General features: G+C 25.2%; 1 protein-coding gene across 1 annotated transcript in view; it reads left to right on the top strand.

Annotated features, from left to right (window-relative positions):
- Nucleotides 1–17,590, top strand: part of LOC105365143 (dynein heavy chain 1, axonemal) — a 124,357-nt gene that overhangs the window by 15,999 nt on the left and 90,768 nt on the right. The window contains 10 exon segments of the mRNA XM_011503238.1: nucleotides 10,595–10,812; nucleotides 10,874–11,149; nucleotides 12,835–12,967; nucleotides 13,821–14,168; nucleotides 14,317–14,532; nucleotides 14,625–14,884; nucleotides 15,483–15,951; nucleotides 16,027–16,354; nucleotides 16,429–16,560; nucleotides 17,210–17,530. Coding sequence (XP_011501540.1) covers nucleotides 10,595–10,812; nucleotides 10,874–11,149; nucleotides 12,835–12,967; nucleotides 13,821–14,168; nucleotides 14,317–14,532; nucleotides 14,625–14,884; nucleotides 15,483–15,951; nucleotides 16,027–16,354; nucleotides 16,429–16,560; nucleotides 17,210–17,530 — 2,701 coding nt within the window.

Below are 17,590 nucleotides of genomic sequence, written 5' to 3'. Positions count from 1 at the left end.
TTAGAATGTTGTTGCTTTATTGAACAAATTATTGCATATTAAAAAAAAAAAACTATAAAATATAGTTGTAATTTATGAAGCATCGAAGTTATTATATACAGTAAAAGTTTTAATTCTATATATTCATGATAATTTCAATTTTATTTTTGTAAAACTAATTTTGATGCCAATTATGAAAAAAAAAAATGCTAAACAACTTAGTTAGAGCACATTGACAATTCTTTAATCTATTATTATGTTGAATTGTAAATGAATTTAGTTTGTAAATTAATTACGTAACTACAATAACAGATCTCTCAAAACTTTCCGTAGCGCCTGCAAGTAGATATCCTGACGGATATGTAACGATGCCTGGTAACATATTGACTGGTAGGTAAATTATTTTTAAAACTCATTACAATTAAATCTTTAATACTCAACTATTTCAGTGTTGCAAATTTTTCAAATTTAAACAGTAAAGTACGTATTTTAATGTTTAAGCATTTAATTGTATGCAGGTAAAGTATTATCTGCACAAGTGAAATTACACATACATTGACTTCAATAAGATGTTACTCTCATTGAAACTCACTTCTTGACCACTTATCAAACAACAATTGAACCTTCAAATAATTTTATCAAAATAATTAATTGAATGAGACTCTTTAAGACTAATGCACGAAACGTCACAGCCAATACTTCAGGGAAATCAAAAAGAGATAAAATAGCAATTTTTTTGCAGTCGAATTTTAATCGGATATGAATAGTCCCGAAAGGGCGCTTGACAGGATACAGCTCTCATCGAAATCGGTTTGGCTTGATTTAACTTTTAATATTGTTGGAGGCCATATATTTTTTCTTTTTTTTCGTCACAAATAAGAAAAGCATAAAGTTTATGTGCTCACATGTTTTTAATATATAATACTGCCCTTCAGTCTACTTAAATGCTGTTGTTTTTACTCTAAAACAGTGACATCCTTAATTATACGCTATAAAACTTTTCTCCCTTAATTCCGTTTACAACAATTCTCTAACATCCTATTATATTACAGGAGGGCGAAAAGTTTGATTATTTTAATAGAAATTTTATATAGATTTTACCTTAGGATATTTGCATGTTATAAAAGTTTGTATATTTATAAGCTATTCATGTATTTAGATAAATATATGAAATTTAAATGTACATAAGAATGATATGTATTTATATAATAAATTTATTGCATTTAAACGTTCTAATTACGAAAGTATGATTAATATTTATATTTTTATGTTAATACCTTTGATAAAACAACTATGTTGCAAATAACATGTTGATCAAATACTTATAAATGAGTAACAAAGAAGCTAATAATTATAACATAAATAAATATAAAATTGTTCTATGTTTTGCGTAAATTATGTTTGTCGGTAGACTTGGATTATAAATACAAAATATAAAAAAAAAAAAATAATAAAATTTGTGCTCTATAATACAGTTAATCCAGATTTTTTATTTTTGTAAAAGTAAAGGGAAAGTAATAATTGCAAGTGAATGGATGAAAGAAAAATACGAAGGCTATACAAAATTAACGTAATATTTTATACAAAGCCTATAATTCTGAAGAAAAAAAACCATGCGAAAATTCAAAGAAACATAAATGTCTATATATTCCCATACAAACAATTTGATAAAACAATTAATTAAAATGTAATGGAAAATGAAAATTTTGATAACTTTTTATGCTTCATCCGAGTGTAAACTATAGCCTTACTTTTTATGGGGAAAAATTGTAATTTATAAATCTCATTGGGGATGATATAGTGTACAGGTTACTGCAAACATAATAAATGAATATAGAGTTTAACGTTCGCTCAATTACTCTCTTTAACATTTTCGAATCACTATAAAATATAAAGTAAAGTTACAATTTAATTTTAATGGGTAAGGTTGATCCTCTTAAATTGTAAAAGAAACCCATAAATACCAATTCAAAATAAGAGGCTAGATGGGCGAGGAAAGTCAATATCAAAGGAACGAAGTGGAAAGTCAGAAAGAGAAGGTATATAGCGAAGTGCCACGTGGAATGGCTCACTGGATTTTCAAGAAAGTTTACGGATAAACCGAAAACGCAGTCCGACAATCAATCGCGTGTTGATGTACGAGGATTTTACTTTCTTCCTTGAGCGTCTGGGTGAGGATAAGATCGATTCAAGCGAGAAAAAATATTGTCTCGGTATCTTTTTCCATTCTTCTTTCTACTTTTCCCTTCATTCTCTTAGTACGCGTAAATGTCCAGGTGTGTAAAACAGCGCACGCGTCAAGGATAATATGTCTCTCCACTTTCTTTTCTTTCTTATTTCGCTGTCGTACGTTGCCGCTTATTCTTATTGCTTATTTATCAAACGCGAAGCCGACTTTTGGCGCACATCCCAACTCGAATATACGAGACATATTTCTTTTGCGCACACAAGATTTTTTTATTTATATCATGATCCTTACTTCTGCCTAACTTTCGGTGGATAATCGATTCGTATAAAGTTAACGAAATGTTGTTACGTTAGTTAGGTCTTAACGATTGAAAGTAAAGGCTCTTTCTATTGATAAGTGTATTTTGTAGGAATAGCGATAATAACCTAAATTGTATGTAAATAATTATCTATACATGTACAATGTATATTTCGTTAATCATTAAAATAAAAAATTTTCTATATATATGGTAGAATGACATAGTAGCTTAATTATAGAGTAAAATAGATTATATAGATAATGATTAATTATAGATGATGTTGTATAAAATTTTTTCTAAAATTAATGCGAGTATAGAGTAACAGTACCTATTTACAATAGGTATTAGTTTTTAATGGATAAATAAAGTATTAAGAAAATTATTTACAATTATAAAATACTTATTCAATAATTTATCACGAGTTAGCCCATTTTTCTATAATCATATATCCTTTTTCTATACCGTCATTCTAAAAAGACACTATTTAACAATAATAAGTATACGCATATCATAGAACTAGGAATTATTTTAATTTAATGTATATTTCATAAATATTTCTAAATATCAGTCAAATGTCCAAACAATTTTTTATAAGAATTTTAAGAAATGGTAATTCTATATTAAAATAAAAAGTTGATATTAAAATTATTTTATGGATTCAAAATTATTGTTTTAAATGCTTTTAGAAATAAATCATGGCTTATCGATATGATGCAATATTTTAAGAAAATAATTTTATACTTAAAAACATTATATTTTTTAATATAGGTATATAATAATAGGTATAAAAAAAATTTGTTCTATGGAGTACGAATTAAAGGAACAATTACAATTGACGATAAAATAGATTTTTTAATAAATAAGTTAAAAGGCTTTAAAAATATATTACATTTGTTCTAATTACCACATTTATTAATTATCTAAAAATCTTTCTTTTTTGGAAATTATTGGCAAAAAGCGTTTTAATTATTTTAAAGCGAATTAAGAAGCGTTTATTGAATAATAAACGATGAAAGATAATAATAAAAATCAGGTAAAATAATAAAAGCATATTTTTTCTTTGATAGGAATAAATTAAAAGATGTGTAAAACGAACCAACAGATTTACGATTTAAAACATCATAATGTAATTTATGAATGAAATCAATACTTTTCATTAGCCAAATATCACGTAACTTGTAATTAAATTATATTTATTTCGGTTCTTACGGGTTTAAGCATAATAATTTTTTTAATTATTATTATACGAACTTATAGAATTGATATAAATATTTTTAACTATTTCAGTTATATTCCAGCTTAATCAATTTCTGTTAGTATCCAATAATAAGGCCAAGTTTAATGTAAAAAAAACTTATCAATATGCTATTTTAAGAAATTTGGAAACATATTTCTCTAACGCATTGTATTTGTTTTAATACAAATACATATATACATATATATATATAAATAATTAGGATTTATATTATATAACTAGAAATTAGTCAGACCCGTACAATCTGTTAAATTCAAACTCTTGCAATAATGTGTACAGATATTTATATTATACTCGTATAATGTATTTTTACACACTTCATATATAAATATATCTTGTGGATTATGTCGGATATGAGGACTTTGGCTAAATGTGAATGCCAATCCCCGTTGTTTCGACAGTTTGCGTTGAAAGGCACTGCGAGAGTGTACTATTTATGATAGTCGTACACGTGGGATAAAGGCAGAAACTTGGAAGACTCGAAAATAGGACTTCCAAGTCGTAACCGATGATGACACGAACACAATCTTATGTGTGTTTTGATAGGTGTGGGCTGCTTCCATACAAGAATACTAACTTTTAGACGTTCAATGCTTCAAAGTTCATTTTATCGAACCTTTTACAAAGTGAAATAGACGTTCTAACAAAGAAAATTTGGCACATTCTCCCTAAATATGTTTAGTGACGTGAATTCCTTCGGCTCCCTAATGGTTTTTCATTAGTATAATGTTATTGTTACTTAACTTAGAATACAAAAATATTTTAAACTATCATCTCATACAAAATTTTTGTTAATTATTATAAATATGTGGGCGCGCGCGTGTGCGACGCGAGTGTATTTCATATCAATATATTCGTAATTTATTTAAGTAATTTGTAATATTGTTTAGTTTATTTAAATATCATCTTTACATAAAGTACATAAGAAAAATATTTCTTTTTTAATATTTAAGAATATTTATCGTTATATTATTTTCATCAATAGAAACTATATCTTATATGAATTTAAAGGTTAATTTTACTTTTTGTAATATAAAATTTTTGAATAATTAAGAATTAATTTAAGATTTGTCTTCAGAAAATGTAATTGAATAAAATTTCATAAATTCACGCAAGTATTCTTAAATAATACAATTCCAATAAAGTCGAACATAATTATAGAATATTAAAATTATTGTCAATTATTAATATATTTGATAAATAAATATCACTTGTTCTTATCTTCCAGTATATAATTTATATGAGTTTTTGTAAGTATTTAATTCGCAATATATGAAGAGCAATACAACGCAACTACAAATTATACTTGTTATATTATAATGTAATTTAATTATGAATTTTTTAAATAAAATCTCATATTATTTTATTATAACTATATGGAATAAAAAGTGCAATCTATTACACTAATAATTTGGTTTATATTCTTAGAAAATTTAATGTGTATTTTGTTCACTTAAATAGCTTTTTTGCCTTATGAAATATGATTTTAATTTCGGTATTCATTTGATAAGCGATTTAATCGTTCATATTATGTTTTAATAAATAAGCTTTAAATTCATCACTATTATTCGGTTATATTAGCTTTACAATTGGAAATTCTCTCCAAATGCATAACTTTAATTTTAATATATATATATATATTTAATATAATCAATAATTTAAACAAATAAATAATTATTTCATAACAAAACGATCGATCTTTCACAAATATTACGAGTTTATTTAACCATATATCACTCAAGGCATATACTATTAACAAATTTTATCTTATAAAAAATTAGGGATACGTTAAATTGGTTATTATTTATTGAATAAGAGTTTATCAATATTAAATAAGGAAGCCTTCAATTATTTGAAAATCAAATTTTTATATTTTTATCAGTTAAAATATTATAAGAAAGCGGATTTTTTCAAAAAAATTTCCTTTAAAATCTATGTCTTCTTAAAATCTTTAAAACCATTTACTTTAATGAATAATAAAGTTAATTCAATTTATAAGCATTGTTGTTCTTAAATAATGCAACTTCTTTTTAATGACGGAGTTCATTTCACCGCCCAATGTTAGAAAATATCTGTTAGAATATTATCAATATCCTTGACCCGCAAGCAACTCTTTCCTTGTGGGTCTAAATCAATAATGGCATTGTGTAAAAATCTATTATATAATTATATTCTTTATGAATTATACTATCAAGAAACATATTAAGCTCATTTAGGTGAATTAATATTCACTTAGATTTATACTAAGAAAATTACAATATCGTTTAATACAATAATAATTATATTATGTATGCAGTATATAATTTTATATCATTGTGTATTACATTATAAGATGTCTAAGTGTGCAATAAAAAAAGACTCCAAAAAGAATATAAAAATTTACGATCAAAGTATATGACACTTAGTTTTCAGAAATTAACAATAACAAAATCGAAGTAATTATATTTTTTTCTCACAAGACGCTTATTTATCTGATATACATTTTTTATTAATAATATTATTACTTAGAATACTCGTACTTAAATGTCTACAGTACACGTGAAATTCTTGCTTAATTGTACTCATTCAATCTTTCACTAAAATTATTTGAATTTGAAATATATGTTATTTTTACTTATTAAGTAACCGATAACAAATTATTGCATAAAATTCTTATAATTTTATGAATTTTATGAAAAATCGTATCTGATTTAACATAGTATCTATATAAATGGATTTTAACAATATAATTTGAGTAAAGTAATTTATTGTGTTAAAATCTGAACATTGTAGAATTATTTAGAATTTTCAAATACAAATGTTAAATATAGCTAATGAAATTTGTATTTATAAAGATATACAGTGCATCAGTCGTTCTTAATAAAAATGTGTAATATCGCGAATCAATATATTTGCTTGGATACTATACATGAAATTTTGTAACTGTATTTTTTAATTTCAATCAATGTAAAGGTAGTGAAAGAAATTAAAAATCTGTCATTATTCTATATAATATTTCATATTTTCTACAATTTCATATTTCAAAATTAGCTCCCAATTCATCAAAATTTCTATATTTACATTTAATATATATATATATATATATATATATATGTTTCTTTGCAAAATATGTTATGTATTTACAATAAATTTTATGTATTTTTAAAATATTCTTTAATAATGGTCTTGAATAACTGTCGGTTTAGTATTAATTTTTTTTTACATATTTTAACTTATCTTTATAAATTTTATAATCTTATATACCTTATATTATTATAAAGAAATTTAATAATAGAAATTCAAATGAAATTTATAATAGTTTTTTATATAGTATTTTTTATAAGAATATAAACGCATTCGTGTTGATAATAATTTTAATTATAAAAATAATTAATAAAAATTTTAATAAAAATAAAGACTTTTTTTTTTTCAAATGTACAATTTAAAATTTGCATATTATATTTTATAAATATTTCTCATAATTCAATATTTCTGAATATTCATTCATAAATATCAATATATGTGATATAATACTTTTTAATTTGGTATTTCTCTCCTTTGCAAATTGAAAATCAATTTTCATATTAACGGATTATAAATGTATATTAATATTCAAATGCTTATAAAGAAAATCTATAATCTACATTTATCCGAAAAACAAATGAAAATAGTTAGTTTATCATTAACATTTACTGTTAAGCTGTATTAAATATAAAGCTATATTGAATATTTCGTTACTATATTATCTGTTAGATTAATAATGAAGTAAACGTAGTGTTTGATGAGGAATTAAGCACTAAAAGCAAGAGTTCATCCCCTAATTATAGCCATTATTCTGACGCAATAATCAGTAAGTATTATGCCGTTTAATAAATGAATTATATTCTCTAACGAATGTATCGTAATTTAATATAAAGAAGCTGGAGAAAGTCAAGCAATGTCGGGAGGAAATGATGTAAAAATAGTGCCGGAACAAATTATGCAAACTTCGAGGACTTTCGATAGCACTACAACATCAATTGTACGTAACCTCAAACTTAAACGTTCAGATGGACAGATAATATAATTCCAAAAGAATACATCCTAAAGAACAAATAGCAATGGAAATGTTGTATTTTACTATTATTTTATTTAATATATAATGTATTTAAATAGGCATGATGTTATAAATTTTCATCATTGATATTACGTACTAGAATTTGTGATTCGGCTATTGTACGAATCAGTTATTATACAAAAGGAAAAATGAAATTCGATTGGTGTAAATTAATAAATACTATAATTTTCTAGTATATTATTTTCATCTAAAATTATGTTTAATACGTAATTTTTTGTATACATTTAATATATAATGTATTTAATATTTAATACGTATTGAAGATACGTATAGATAAATAGTATTTATTACATTTCTTATTACAATTTACATTATAATATAGAAAAAAATTTCATTTTTGAGTGATAATTAATTATTTACCATTAAAAATATATTATGTGCATAAGTATTGAAACAAAAAACTTTAAATTCTACATATTTTATCGGATAATTTAAAAATTTAAAAATTTAAATACATCACTACATTTTATATAAATTAAAAACATTATATGCCTAAAACATATTGCAAAATAATTACTCGGTACTGTATCCTTTTTTTTTTTTTTTTTTAATGGCATACAATGAATAATGGTACTATAATAGCTTCACTAAAATTGATTTCAGTAAAGTACGCAGATAAAATAGCCATGCGCTCCATCTTTATTATAATCGTTTATTTTTTGATACTATAGTTATTATTTTTCAACGAGAAAATTCTTTTGTATTGGAAAATTGTAAAATAACAACGGGTTTTACTAATTGTTTAAAATTTCAATATTCATTTAGCACCACATCTTTTCACGTGTTGATTCGCTGAAAGTATGATAAGCTGAAAGTTAAAGTAAGACGAATTAAATTGCTATAGTACTATTACTTATATTTTAGAAATGAAAATTCAATAGAATAATACAGAATATTAGATTATTATTTTTATATAATATCTATATGATTATATCGTTAAAATTATATTATAAATGTTGTGGAATAGAAAGCTATCAATTATATTATAAAAATAAAATTGGAATGTTAATAAAACTTTGTTATGAACTAATATGTTAATAAATGCACTTTGTAAATGATTTATACTAAATAGCAAATTAATTTCAAATAGTTAATTTCATATATATATATATATATTGTAAAAGATTTTCTAATATATTTTCTTTTAATATTGTTTAACTAAATTTTTAAATATATATTTTTGTTATCGATACTTTTTATATGTCTATAAACGGAATATAATTTAAAAATTCTTTTAACATTTTTTAAAACCTGTTGTTTATCCAAAATTTCATAGTTTGATTTAAAATAAGAACTAAGTAGCTTTAAATGAATAGCAAAATGTTAATATTTAAATTATCTTGTGCTGTGCAGATTTTATAATAATGCAATATAAATTCATCTAGCTAAATTTCGAATTTGTCGAATAAATATTTTTAATTCTTGTATTTCAGCATTTGAAATATATTATTGTAAAATGTTTGCACGGAATTCTTAAGTGAAAGAGGATAACTTCTATAAGTATAATTTAAATAATTTTGCATGATAAAAAATGCATATGCATTTTAAAATGAATATTACATTTACGGATATTAAATTATAAGATGTATTTATCAGATATATTTATAAATATTTTTTTATGCATTTTAGGTGTTTACTTATTGATTATCTTTTTATGAATACAAATTAGTAAAAGTTAATATTGTAAAATATAGAAAAATTAAAAAATTTTAAAGTAAAAGCAAACTCACATATTTCACAAGAAATGTTTTCATTACTATTAATTAAAATAAGCATAAATTAATTATTATTAGAGGATAGGAGGAAAATAAAGAGGATAAGAAATATCTACAGAATAAAAATAATAACTATTTATATACATTTTCAAAAAAGTATAAGAAGAACGAAAGTCCATCAAGAAAAAATATTGTCAACTTTAAATTATGTACTTATATATATTATTTTAATTACGCATTTCAATTCATATTAATTTATATGTCATTCAATAGATAAATTCGAACCTCTGAAAAATATCATGTAAGCGAAGATTAAGTGAATATAGCCAAAAGAACAAACAATAATATCGGTGTGTAGGTGTGATTAATTTAATTTTTCAGCTTCATGCATTATTTACTCAAAAGTTATTTAATATTTTTTGCTAGAAGTACATTAGAATACACTAATATCGATTAGTATTTTATACAGTTATTTAATTTTCAATGAAATATAAAATAAGTAGTATCGAATGGAATTTATACACACACACACACACACACACACACACACACACACATACATATATATATATATATATATATATATATATATATATATCATAAAGTTATGTATATAATCAGCTTATAATTTTAATGAAATAAATAATTGTTTTATAATATTTGTACTTTAATACCTTTTCAATTTGAAATAAAGTAAAAATACTATTTTATTTATTTTATTTGAATAAATATTTAAAACAAATTTTTTTTTAATTTCTTTGTAGCTAATTATTATTTGTGCCATGTTTTACAACAATTTATAATTCAAGTAGTTATGAATGAGCTCGCCATGCAATGAAATTTCTCCTCTATTCAACAAATATTTCATGCAAATTAAAATGTATGATACAAGACTTGGCATAATAATAGAAATAGCGATAATTTTCATTTTCATTAAATAAGATCATTAGGCACTGTTATCAAAGATAGAAAATTGCATAAATTCACTTAATTTCTTAGCTCAAATCAACGTGGATTTTAAACAGCAACTTTCAAATATTAAACTGAATTTTCATTGTAAAAGTCATTTCCAGAGGAGACCTTCGCACCAAAGGTGCAAATAAAATACGAGATCGGCCTCGATATGCTGGATCGTAATTCGGAAATTGAGCGTCGTCGTCAATTTTATAAGAGCTTTCGCTTAGAGGAGTTGTTCGAGGATAAATGCTTGAAGGCGTCGGACTTAGGACGCGATTACTACTTGCCCCTCGAAATGTTCGATGACGAGGAGTACGACTGCAGGTAGGTACTTGGGATGGTTATTTCGATCTGGATAAAAAACAACACTAGTCGTACCCTGCAGAACCCCACAAGAGTGGATGAATCTGGGTCTGATCGATGGTAAGCAGCATCCCCTACCGGCGACAATTTTCCTCCAGTTTCCCAAGTGTCAGCCAGTCGCGGTCGTCGATTACGACGAGGGCAGGAAACTCTGGCATATCTTCACCCTCGAGAACGAGCGCTGCTTCTTTCAGTTACCACGCATATACGTGTACTTCCAAGCCGAAGATCCACGAGTCTTCGCCGATAGGGTGGCGAACGCCGTGCTGGAGAGACGGAGATCAGAGGCCAAAATGAGGTAATCATCATGCGTAATTTGCCTAGGTATGATTATATCATCTTGACGGAGGGGGGGGGGGATTTTTCACGAGCTCGTATCACTATCGTGCAAGAGGAAGAGATAGAGGGAGAGAAAGAGAGAACGAGAGCGACAGAGAGAGAGAGAGAGAGAGAGAGAGCGAGAGAGAGAGAGAGAGAGAGAGAGATGGAGAGAGAAAGCTGCAAAATGTTAATTGTTTTTCTCATTAAAGGATATACTTTTATTCTCAAAAAGTGCGCTGCTAGTTAGTGCCAACAAGCATAATGAACATAAATATAAACTTGAATACAATAAAAAGAGCAATAAAAAGAGAGCAATTGTAATATAACTTCTTAAAAGAAAAAGCATTTGTATGAAATTTTATTAGAATTTTAACTTTATTATAAAGCTTTGAAGTTGATTATACGATTGTTTTTTTTAAATATTATATAAGTTTATAAATATATTTGCTTGTTTTTTTTTACGAACGGATTAACAATTTCATTGAAAACAGAATACGTATTTTATAATATATAACACGTAATTAAAACACTTGACTTTAATACTTAAACTACATTATGTAAAAAGTAGATAAAAGCACTTTTAAAAGTGTAACGAAGGCTCTTTACGGCATTTTCATATATTCTAGTAGTTTTAAAAGAAGGCAAATTTAGGTTATTCAATAATTTCATTATTTATAATATTCCATCAATATTATTAATATTTATATTAACTGTTAAAACATACATAAAGAGATATTTTATTAAGTTATGAAATTCCGATATATAATAAATTAATTTTTATTAATTTTCATGCAATGGATTTAAAATTGAACAATATATATTTTATTTCAAACGATTAAATGTATTTTTTGTTTAAATTAATATACAAACTTTTTCTCAACTTTATATTAAATATGGCCTTTTTCTTACATTTATTTCGAAATTAAAAATTCATTATTTTTACTTCGAATCTGTATTTTGAATAAATCCACTTAAAATTAAAAGTATTATTAACTGTTAACAATAAAGGAAATTCTTTTATAAAGCTAAGTTTTTTAAAAATAAAAGTAGTCAAATGATTAGTTCAATTTTGTGGAGTTATTCACGATTTTTCATGAATAATCGGTTTTTGAATATTCATTATGTAATGATTAATATAGAGTTTTATTTTTTTATTTTAATTTAAGACTGAAAATACATGAAAAAAAAAAAAAAAAATTCGTGAATTTATCTGTGAAATTTGTTCACTTTAATGGACGAATCAAAACAAATTAAGCTAGACATAAATGCCTCGTATCATTCGTCTTGAAAAGTTAAATAACGTCTGAAAAAACAGAATGAGTGAGAGAGCGCGCGCGCGCTTGAGAGAGAGAGAGAGAGAGAGAGAGAGAGAGAGAGTCGGAAAGAAACGCGTTCAATATTATTTTTCAACTTAAATCTACTAATTAAAATGTAAATAAGTCGCTCGATTACAAGCCATTTAAAATCTTTGTATTCTGAGCAAAATACATTATTACCAAAATAACTTAGAAATCATGAAATTAAGAGAGTCACATTCAAATGCTCTCAAAGTAATTAAATTCAAAGTAAAAAAAATAATTCGTAATATGGCCAAGCCCTTCCCGCAGTTTGATTATGCGTCACAAAAAATTTTCGCTAGTAATAGCAATAGGAGCATTGCAGGTACAATTTATATCTCGACTGCATACCGACCGAAGGAATGGACGGCTTAAGTGATAGCGAGAGGGAGACGATTATACGTCTAACAGTGGGCACAAGAAATCATCACAACTACTCGGTTAATCAGATCTCATCGGTTAGTATTCGAAAGGCAGAATTGATAAAAGTTATAGCACGCGCAGCTCGTGCTCGACGCTAAAGTAAGAAACGGCTATGAGCAAGTCTGTTTCAGGTAATGCGAGAAATTGAGCGCAATTATCACCGGGTGATGTCAGATCTGGAATGCGACATCTACTTTTTAACCATCACACCGTATCTGATTTCTTCTCTGATAATATCGCGTCGTCGGATTCTGTGCGTAAAATTCCAATTTCGAAGACGAAGAATTTTCAGGTTATAAAACATTCTTGTTCAATGTTCGATACCATCTTTTTTCACGATTATTGCACCATTGAGATATCTTACTTTTCTTTTACGGATTATTTTACCGTATAGGACACAATGGGATATTATAATATTGTAAAAATAAATTGTCAAGTGTAACGATAATGTTATTTAATTATATTATATACTGAAATGTAGATAGAGATCAAAGTATGGATAAATTACTTTTAATAGATACTTAAAATTTTTTAACGAATTTCATGAATAAAAGGGTCGTTTAAAGTACATTTTTCTTCCCGTTCCTCATATTAAATCGTAAATGTTCATCTATCAATATTAATATTCATAAATATTAAAAACTTTAACTCAATGTCATTATTATGATAATTTATTATGATAAATTAATAATTAAACTAATTAAACGACAAATTAACTTAAACGCTAATATATAATGACATACATATATAATTACTTAATATTATTTTCTAATAATTATTAATAATTAATAATTTCTAATGTTTTCACTTTTATCCGACTTCCGACTCGTCACACGACAATTTAACGTAGTATTTATGAATTTCTTTAAAAATCATCGATATTTTTAGGATATTAGAGAATTAATCAAATGGCATATTTTATATGTCCAACCACAAATTTATGAAACAATAAAAGCCGTCGTTCAGGAATGCAATAAAGTTTCTCTAAAATCGCTTTTTACATTCAAATATGGGAAGACAGTGACTATCCAAGAATTTGAAGTTCAACAACTACATGAGATACACACATTTATAAATTATTTAAAGGTTCAATGGTTAAATAATATTTCACAGACTATTAAAATGAATTTAAGAGACATTGGGAAAGGATGGTTCGATTTAAAACAAAAAAATTATGAAATTTATGAAGTTATGAAATTGAAGAGACTAATGGAACTTATTAAGCAATATATGCAGGTTAATAAAAATATTCGTATGTTAATGCGTATAATAATTTTCTTATCGCTCAAAATTGAATAAAGTTTGTGTAATTTTTCATCAAAATTCCATTATAAAACTATTTTTTAAAACAAATATTAATATTTTTACTTCCCATACAACATAGACTACATTAAGAGATATAGTGATAAATTCATCATCATTATTTCTTTCATTCTTCGAAACTCCAACTTTATGTTTTGCCAATATCAAACCAGACTTTACTTGGGATTCAGATTTACGAAGCATGCCGTTCAAATCAACAAATTCTCCAATTTTTCAAATAGAAATTGATATGAATGTGAAAGGTCCTTTCTTCTCTACGAATCCAAAATTATACGAGGTTTTTCAAAAACATTTCCCATCTATCTAAAACACTATGTAAACTGGAAAAGCCTTGGCTCTATACTAAATTCGTATATTTTAATGAATCAGGAGAAATTGGATTCCTTATACTTTAAATCAATAAAATTATGTCAACAAATAAGTCGAATTCATCCGATGATTTTGGAAAATTTAAAGTTTTCGAAAGGATTGTATATGAATCACATACAGTTGGAAGGAGACTTAATATTTGAAGTGCGCAAGCGAATAAAAGCAGCTTATAAGAAATCTACAATTTCTCTGTTTGCTTACCTTAAAAAATTCGAAAACTACCTAAGTCTATATAACCTTGATATCGATCAATACGTAAAGTAAGACATATATTCTTAGATTTAATACTAATTAAATAACTTAATAATACAATAAATATTTTCATATTTGGAATGTATTTTTTTTTAGTTTTTTTTTTTTTTTTTTATTAGTATTATTTTTTCTTTCAATAACTCCTGCCATAAATTTGGAATGCAAATATTTTGAGAAATGTAAATATTAATACTTTATCAAGCATACATAGTCTTTCTCATTATTTTGAGGATAAAATACTGGATTATCATAAACTCAAGGCAAATAATACTTAGCAAATAGGCAAATATTACATAGATATATGCGTATTATTAAATTCAATGGAAATTCTTAATGATCATAAAATTAAAGATCTTCTGACAATTAATTGGATGAATTTGCTCTCCAACTAAAAATCTAATTATTAGATACACTTATAACAACTGTTTCTTGTTTTATTAATCAGTTAATTTTACATTTTTACTTTTATTAATTAAGATTATTAAATTGTTTTGTATTAAAATACCTCTGTATTTTTCTGTTACTATTGTCGGGAATCATAAATAGTCTGTGAAGAAGCTCGTTTTTAACTAGTGAATTAATATAACAATATTTATAAACAAATAGGAAGTTTGAAAATGACGAATATACAATAGTATCGTTAAAAGAAGAGATAATGATGCATTATTCTTCTATAGCAAAGTTAAATAATGAAATACCATATAGCATATGTATTGGTGCATTTTTTGTGAATATCGAAAATTTAAAAAAATTTCTAATGAAGAAATATCAAGAAATTATAAATCAATTGTTCCAAATGCATACCAAACGTCTCAATTTACAAATTAATGAAATGCTCGATGATTATAAATTTATCTTCCGAAAACTTAACGTGGAGCCAACTAGTATAGAACAAATATTTGAATTACGCGATTGGATAGAAGGCATACCAATGGCCGTGTCCATACATTTTGAAAATTTTCAAAAATTAAGAATCGATTACGACATGATTGATCATTTCTTATGGAATTTATCAGACAACGATTTCCAATCTCGATACGAAGCCATGCATTTTCCATTGCGAATTAAAATCCAAGTAAATTATCTATACAGTTTTTAATTTCCCTTACATTTATATAAATTACTTGCATTCTTTTTCCATAATACGTAGATTGATCGACTGAACATAAGTATGATAGAGTTAGAAAAAACGAAATTTTATAAAGCACAATTAGAAGATATAGCGAATACAAATCAGAATATCGATTCTATAGTTGGAAATGTAACAACTATTGCCATGCAAAATGATATTACCAAAATCAATGAAATAACTACTGAAATTCATCTGACCTGGAAGATAATGAAAGATTTACACGAATTCAGTATTTTATTAAATTCACGTCAAAAATTATTCGCTCTCCCTACTGTACGTTTCAATAAACTTACGTCATTAATAAAGGATTTTGAGCCTTACAAGAATTTTTGGTTAACAGCTTCTGGTTAATTATAATCTAATAATATTTTCAACTATATATTAAAATTTATTTTTATTTTTAGTATATTTTGATTTTAGATTGGTTAAACTGGTATCATATTTGGATGGAAAATCCTTTAGTAACCATCAATGCGGCCAATATAGATATAGTTGTTAACGATATGTACAAAATGTTGGGACGATGTATAAAATCATTGCATGATCAACCTGGTATAGTAAATAGATTCTATGAATCGCTGTATTAAAATAGATGTATTAAAAAAATTTTAGAATTCACGGTCGTGTTGCCATTGATACTTCAGTAGAATAGAAAATAATCCTTTATTATGATAGTTATGTTTAAATTAATTATATATATATATATTTTTTTTTTCTCTTTTTTTTTTAATCGATACATTGAGCATGTGAGCATGTATGTAAACAAAGAGAAAGAGAAAGAGAATGATCAATACTCTTAGATTATGAGCATGCATTACTTTCTAATCCATTTGGTAGTTCGGAGCCGGATTTTGATAGTTTCCACTGACAATTCAGTATTAAATTGTCTTTGACATTTTAAACTAATTGATTTCTTTCAGATGATCCCCTCGTTGATGAATAAGTTTTGTTTTTTCTTTTTTTTTTTTTTTTTTTTTTTTTTTTTTTTTTTAACTTTTCAGACAATTCTTTTTATGAGCTCATAATTATCGTCTTTCTCGAATATATCGAATAAGCTGTATATTGATGTATCTTAATTCATTAATTAAACAAAAAAAAAAAAAAAAAAAAAAAATTATCTTTTATAAAAGTACGACTTATATTAATCTATATTACAGTATTCAATGATTTTTTTTTAATTGTCATTTACATTAAATATTAGATATTATTAAATTGGCTGAAGATTTAAAAAATCAAATAGAACAGTTCAAGCCGTATATAAGTGTTTTACAATCTTTTCGAAATCCTGGTATGAAAGCTCGGCATATAGATAGTATCAGTGAGAAAACAGGAATCACCATCACCTTCAGTCCCAATTTGACATTTCAAAATTTACTGTCCTACAATGTTATGGAATATCAAGAAATAATTAAAGAGACGGCTGAAACTGCTGGAAAAGAGTATGCAATTGAAAAAGCTTTAGAAAAAATGAAAACGGAATGGGAACCTCTTCAAATGGAAATTATAGAATACAAGAATACTGGTTAGTACATAAATCAAAAATAAATAAAAAAAATTAAAGATATTAAATAATTAAATTAAT

The sequence above is a fragment of the Ceratosolen solmsi genome, unplaced genomic scaffold (genome assembly GCF_000503995.2).
Source record: "Ceratosolen solmsi marchali unplaced genomic scaffold, CerSol_1.0 scaffold45, whole genome shotgun sequence".
In the NCBI taxonomy this organism is placed as follows: domain Eukaryota; kingdom Metazoa; phylum Arthropoda; class Insecta; order Hymenoptera; family Agaonidae; genus Ceratosolen; species Ceratosolen solmsi.
The sequence above is the reverse complement of the archived record's forward strand: the minus strand, read 5'-3'. Positions and strand labels throughout refer to the sequence as shown.